A 7,529-nucleotide genomic window follows, 5' to 3' on the forward strand; every position below is an offset into this window, starting at 1 on the left:
TCCTGCTGGCACGCGCCTATTCACAAATCTCTCAAAGATTCACCGAGATCCACAAGTGTGGTCGGACCCTGATGAGTTTCAACCAGAGAGGTTTCTGACTACTCACAAGGATTGTGATTTTCGAGGCCAACATTTTGAGTTGATTCCATTTGGTAGCGGAAGAAGAATGTGCCCTGGAGTCTCGTTTGCCCTTCAAGTCTTGAACCTTGCACTTGCTACTTTGCTGCATGGTTTCGACATAGAGTCTCTGGATGATGCACCGATTGATATGACTGAAACCGGTGGAATAACCAACGTCAAAGCCACACCTCTAAAAGTCCTTCTCACTCCTCGTCTTTCTCCTGGCTTGTATGATCTGCCATAAATATGAAGAATCCCGTCCTTCCCTGGTTTCTGCTGCATCTAAAGCCTTGATATATATACTAGCGTGCTAATTAATGTAACCTCTCTATATAAATAAAAATCATTAGCACTCATCCATTCGTCCTTGTATCTGCTCTCTTCCATATCATTCCGTCACTCGTAATAATTGACAGCCGTAGGAGAAAAAAGAAAAAAACTCCAAATAGCTTATTGACAGCCGTAAATTATTGAACTCTGAATTCAAATTTCCATCTTATAAATAGAATATCATATATAATATATCACTTAGACAGCTGAAGTCCCTTAAAAAAAATTAAAGAAGGTATGTCATTCCATAATTATTTTATTTTTTTAACTTAAAAACCTGTTTTTCAATTTATTTTTTACCTAAAATACAAAGAAAATATTTTAGAAACTATGATAAACTTATTCATAGTATTAAATAAACCAAAATCAATCTGAAACTGAAAATTTACTTAAGCTTAAATATGTTTTTTTCATGAAACTTTAAAGGTAAAAAAAATATATAATATGAACTTTCCTAATTGAATGGAACTATTTGATATAAATATCTATTTTTTTTATGGTCTAAATTGATGTTAACATAGTTTTTTCTCTTTATTATCAAAATCTAGTGTCCTCTTTTTTTTTTCCCTTCAAATCAAAGACTAAAAAATAATAAAAATATACTTTTTTTGCCAAAATTATATTGAAAAAATATCAAGGTACCATATATATATATAATTTTTAAACTACAAGGACTAAATTATTTTTTATGTGAACTTTTAAACTATCACTTATTTATGGTGTGTTTTCTACTATGTTCTTTTTTTTTTTAATTTTATTCTTAGTAAACAAGTTCAACTCAATTGCCCATGAATTTGGCTTAGAAAGGATGTAATTTGCAATCGCATAAAAAAGTAAAAGAATTAAATTAAAGAAAAAAATTTATAGATCAACCTGTCCATAATAAAATATGAGAGGATGCATATTGTTAGCTGTGGCTAAACACATGCATTTTAATTTTTTATTTAATGATTGGTTACAAATAAAGAAAAATCATAATATATGATCTTCAAATGGCCTTTCTTTGATGTCCATTGTCTTATATATATATGTTAATTACGGGCATGTCTACTTTAGATTCTAGTGTGTTATTTTTGAGGTATTTTAGTGGCAAAATTGTTCTTACTGTTGTAGGTTTGATTAATACAATTTTATTTTAAAAAGATATAAAGGTATGCCCCTAATTATTCTTTTTTTATAGTTTTTAGTTATATTTGTTTTGTTCTTTATCCTCATGTAGAATGCAACAAGTTAACCTCTTAATTTGTTATTTGTGTTTTTCTTAGTTATGATAAAGGTAAAAAAGGAGTATTGTTATTTTAATTTAATAATTCAAAAACTTTATGTATTACATCATGTTGTCTTTCTCGAGCATATACTTTTCTATTCCATTCCATCTACTACTCAAAGCTTGATTAAATCTGATCTTATTTGTATAAATTATTTTTTTGAGGATTCTGATAGTTCATTATCTAAGGTTTCTAGTGCCTCAAATACCCCTCCTCATGTTTGATCAATTCAAAATGATCATTCTCGAGGTACTGATATTTTACTCTTTGGCACACTTAAAGATGCATTCTCCTCCATGGTTCTTTTAGCTCCGTTTAAGGTTGTGGATCTACCTTTACATCAATCCATACATATTCGTAAGTCTACAAAATTAGTAGAATTTGCTGATACTTATTTCAAGGATACCTCATAAAGTGCTAATAATTGAAAAAGAGAATATAAGTGATGAGATTAAAACTTGTGATCTTTTAGCCATCAAGAACATGATATTATATCAAAGAACTATTTCACTTAAAAACTTAAATAGGGTTTGAAACTTGCACAATTGCATACTATTTTACATTATTAATTAGATTTTAATTGGAAGAGAGAATGAGAGTATTGAGATTCGAACTCGTAATTCTTTGATGAACAAGACTATAATATTATATCAAAGAACAAATTCAATTCGATAGTTTAAGCTATTTTGTGAAGTTTTATAGATATTTTATATTATTTATTAACATGCTCCCTCAAGTAAAGACTTTTTGAAATTGAAATTTGTATAAATATATACAATTTTATGTTTAATTTTTATTAATTAGAATGAGAATGATAATATTTGAAGTTGGGATTATTATTGCTTTTTTTTTTTCTTTACAAAATGAAATGCATGTCATATCACATTATATCAAGTGAGAACATCCGTGAAAGCTTACATTTAACATTTCGAACTTTCCAGGATCCACGAGATCTGATGCAAGAAATTAAGGAAGGTCAATCATATGCTTATATGTTGGCAAAACTAAGCTCGTATTTTAAGAGAACAATTACAGTACATGACAACTCGAGCACTACCTTTGCGGAAAAGCATAACTAGAAAGAAGGCAAAATGAGTCAAGACCAACTGATACCTAGGAAAATCAATGCTCCTATGATGGAGCTCCAGGATAAGAGGCCAGTCGCAATATGTCGTTGAATATTCCACCAACTGTTACTTGAGCCCCATCACCTGGCCCTCAGACAATCAGAGGTTATTCTTTATACCTTGTAGTTGTGAAAACAAATTAAAATCTAATTAATAATATATTATAGAATGAACATATATAAATTTTAAATTTAAAGAGTTTTTATTTAAAAAAGTATGATAAATAATAATATAAATTATATTTTAAATAAATTAAAATCTCAAATTATAATTTATATTATTCTTTAATTATATGGGATATTTGTGTATAAAATGAGGCAAATTATTATAACAGAAATTTACAATATTTGCTTGGAATGTAAAATTTACCGTCTAGGCAATCGAAAGATGAAATTTATTGCATACATCAACTTAAAGGTCACGGTTATCCCCTTGACAAATCATTTTTTTTTAAATTATAAATTTATTAAAACAGGTCCGGGGGTGGTTTTAAAGTCCAATGAGATCACAATCATGAATGTTTCTTTCAAATTAATTAGCACAATTAATAAATTTATTTAGAAAACTAGATATAAAAGAAAAAAAGAGCTTATTGTACTATAATTCAAATACCCAGGAAACTGTTGTTTTTCAAGGATAACTAGCTTTTTATCCAACCACGGGATTTTACTTATAGTTTTCCTAGGAAGATATGAACATGGTGGAAAATAAAAGTGTTTCCTGTAACAACAAATGGTTTCTGAAATTGAATAAAGATGGCAATTTTAATTAGATAACAATAGAACAAAGAAAAAAAGAAAATCACTACTTAAATGTCAATTAAGTCACTGAAAGCAATCTTAAACGTATGAAAATGTTGATTCAAAACATTGAACAAAAGAGATTTCAGAGCATAGCAATGTCCTTCATATTCAAACAAAAGTAATAGCCCTTCAACGTACATATCATAATATTTTAATAACAAAATGGATAAAATAGACATGTGCAAATTAATAGGCTTGCAAGCCTCAACAACAAAGCAAGAAACTTTTTTCTTTTGGAATTCAGGTATTTAATTTAGTTTATATATATCATAATTAATTTTCAAATTTATTAAATATCCAATAAATAAATAATATATCGTGAGTGTGATAAATATGCACATGGAAAAATTAAACCTGAATGTTAGAAAAAAAAACAAGTACCTCCCATAATTATTGGGCCACAATCTCAAGTGTAACAAACTTGTTTTTTTTAAATCTTTTAATTGAATAGGCTGTGGGCTTGAAGAATCCTTGTCACATTGGTTACATGTTAGTCTCCTTGCATCAAAAGATAAATGTAGCATCGAGTGTGGAAAAGTTAAACTGAGATATTAATGGAAGATAAAAAGAGAATGACTATGAATAATTAGTAAAAAACATTGTGGACGAAAGGGACACCAATATGCGCATCGAAGAAATGAAAGTGATGAGTGGAACACAAAGCATGTCCGGACTTTGGATATATTCAGGGAGGTGTCTGTTTGTAATTTATTTGTGTTAACAGGTAAGAACAAAATTTGCCTGAGAAATATCCCGCAATGAAGCACACATATTGTTACTGCCCTGCTGAATCAGACTTGTGCTTGTGTCAATATAATGAATGAAAATGGAAATAACAACGTGTCGTTACTTGAGTGTGTTAGTGCGTAGCTGACATCATGATTTGTTGCAAAAACATTACAAAAATGAAAAACAAAGAGTAGAAATGCATCAGTAAAATCTAATTGGATTTTAAATCATTGTGCTGGCATAATAAATTGCTCAGTGGTGTTTGGATAAGATTTCAGGCAACTTTTGCTTTGTTTTTCTCTTCCCCGAAAAAAAATATTGTTACTGCCCTGCCAAACATATAAATAGTGACAAGAAAGTTTTGAAAAATTAATTATTGACATAAATATATAATTATCTATTATCCAAACATAAAAAAATATTATTTCCAAGCATACAGTATTTTAAAATATCATCATCATATATAATTTATAAATTCTTGAATATTAAGTTAAACTCTATCCTCCTTAGTTGTAAGGAACTTACAGTGCATAGAAGTCATTAAAACATATGTTATAATACTCAACATTAAACACTTTTTTTTTTTAATATAAGACATGAGACATCACAATTTTTTTTTTCTTGGGATAAGCTCGAGGAATGCATGCCCAAAACGAAAACGAGATAACAATAAGGAACAAAAAACCCACAAAGCAAAAGAAAGAAAAATAAAAATAAAAAGTATAAAAAACCAAAATATAACAGGTAAAAATAGTAGTAAGTGAGCGCTCCACTCACAATAATTAATAGATAAATATATCTTTAGTGGGAGAAGATATTCCTTGTTCGAATATGATCAATTATATTTTTTAATTCATATGTAAATGTGTGATTGAACAAGAACCTCGAATTGATATAATCTTCTTGAAAATTTGACTTTTAAAAGTGGCCACCTATTTATTTATCGCGTCCAGTGTATTTATGATATAAAAAAACAGGGCAGAAGAATTTTTTTTTAAATAGTGAATCTTACTTTTAGGCCCCGACTATGATTGTGATTGCTCGAAATCTTGGGTAGGCTACTGGCATTACTAAATTAATTGTTTTACCGCTGAAATAGCTTTATTAATTTTTGTTTGACTAATTTACCAAAAATAAAAATAAAAATCAAAGCTTTAAAAAATTCAAAATAAGTTTTTTCTTCTCAGTTATCTCTCACAAAATCTAGGCAAGACACAAGTTTGACCAGATGCGAGTCCAAATTCTTTTGCCGGCATTTCTTGAACAACATTGCTAAAAACAGATTCTAAATAAATCCATTTTCAATAACACCTGTCAAATCAAGGAATCCAATCCAAAATCGAAGCCACCGTGAATTTCAAAACCTACTTATTTGTTTAATGAAACACGCTTAAAGACTTTTCCAGACTGTAAGAAATAAAGCTACGCAGACTGGAGGCCCGCTTGTTTTTATATTTTAAAAATATTTTTTAAAAAATTAATATTTTTATTAATTTTAAATTAATATATTTTTAATGTTTTTAAATTATTTTAATATATTAATTTTTAAAAATACAAAAAAATTATTAATATATATTTTAATATAAAAAATTATTTTAAAAATAACACCAACTATACTTTCAAACATAGCCGGGTATAATAAGTTAATTGTCAAATCAATTTTGTCAGCACGTTTCCCAATAAATTATAGTAGCTCGCTGCCGTCGGCTAAAGCTATTTGAGAATTTTTCTTTTTTCATTTAGTTTGAAAATAGCAATGCTAATTAAATTCTATATTACCCTTATATCTTTTAATAAGGATACTTTCCAAGTATTAATATTAAGGTCTAGAGCAACAATAAATAGACCTGTTTAATTTATTTTTTTAAAATAATTAACAATTATTGACATTTATAATTTATTAAATCAACTACTGATATCGCATCTTCTCTTGAAATCCTAAATATCAAGTTATCGATATATATGCACTAAAGACAATCAAGATGATAGGGACGCATGGCCGACGCCGGACCCGTTTATCAAATATCGAATCGATCATCTTATACACATCCACAATATCACAAGTACTATATATAATTTTGAATATTTGATCGATCACTGCACAGCTCCAAACCAATTCATGGATTTCCCCTTTCAGTTCTCAGCAAGTGCTGTACTTATTCTGTTTGCCTTTATTACGCCCACGATCTACTATTTGTTTCGGATTCCAGGAAAGGGGATAAGCAAGAAGAGAGCACCGCCGGAAGCTGCCGGTGCATGGCCCCTTATTGGCCATCTCCATCTTCTAAGAGGCTCACAACCGCCCCATATAACGTTGGGAAACTTGGCTGACAAGCATGGTCCGATATTCACCGTCAAGCTTGGAGTCCATCGAGCTTTGATAGTGAGTAACTGGGAGATGGCCAAGGAGTGTCTGAGGATCAATGACAAAGCTTTCGCTACTCGACCTAAAACTCTTGCAATGGATATCTTGGGCTACAATTACAGCATTCTTAGTTTTAGCCCCTACGGAACTTATTGGCGTCTGATACGCAAGATAGTCACTCTTGAGGTTCTCTCTAATCATCGACTGGAGATGTTCAAACACGTTCGAGAGGATGAGGTAAGGGATGCTGTAGGCGCGTTATACCAGCAATGGATCCTGAACAAAAGTAATTCACAAAAGCTTTTGGTGGAGATGAAGAGATGGTTTAACGACATAACTTTAAACATTATATTGAAGATAATTGTTAGCAAGCGATATGTGGATCATGCAAGCCATGGAGAGGAAAAGGCGAGCGATGAATGGAGGGATTCACTGAGAACATTTTTAGAATTGTCAGGAATGTTTGTAGTGTCCGACGCACTTCCATTTTTAAGATGGTTGGATTTGGGAGGAGCTGAGAAGGCAATGAAAAGGACAGCAAAAAATCTAGACCATGCGGTTGAAAAATGGTTAGAAGAGCACAAGCAGAGGAAGGCTTCTGGGACAGCTAAGGGAGAAGAAGATTTCATGGATTTGATGCTGTCCGTTTTGGATGATGCTAAAGAGCTTTCTAATCGCAGTGCTGATACCATCAACAAGGCTACATGTCTGGTATGCTATTTTTCTACAATCTTATGGTAGAACATTAATTAATGGACACACACACACACATATAAAATCTAATATT

General features: G+C 30.5%; 2 protein-coding genes across 4 annotated transcripts in view; both read left to right on the plus strand.

Moving 5' to 3' along the window:
* LOC105130237 (cytochrome P450 CYP82D47-like) overlaps positions 1 to 492 on the plus strand; it is an 11,183-nt gene extending 10,691 nt beyond the window's left edge. For all 3 annotated transcript variants that reach the window (XM_011032645.1, XM_011032652.1, XM_011032656.1), the window contains exon 3: positions 1 to 492. In XM_011032645.1, coding sequence (XP_011030947.1) covers positions 1 to 364 — 364 coding nt within the window. In that variant the 3' untranslated portion in view covers positions 365 to 492.
* A 5,875-nt stretch (positions 493 to 6,367) lies between these two features.
* On the plus strand, positions 6,368 to 7,520 carry LOC105130227 (cytochrome P450 CYP82H23-like). Its single transcript, XM_011032635.1, has one exon. The coding sequence runs from the start codon at positions 6,497 to 6,499 to the stop codon at positions 7,481 to 7,483; it is 987 nt and encodes a 328-aa protein (XP_011030937.1). The 5' UTR covers positions 6,368 to 6,496; the 3' UTR covers positions 7,484 to 7,520.
* The last annotated feature ends 9 nt before the right edge of the window (positions 7,521 to 7,529 follow it).

Source organism: Populus euphratica, unplaced genomic scaffold, assembly GCF_000495115.2.
Source record: "Populus euphratica unplaced genomic scaffold, PopEup_1.0 scaffold2.1, whole genome shotgun sequence".
Classification (NCBI taxonomy): Eukaryota; Viridiplantae; Streptophyta; class Magnoliopsida; order Malpighiales; family Salicaceae; genus Populus; species Populus euphratica.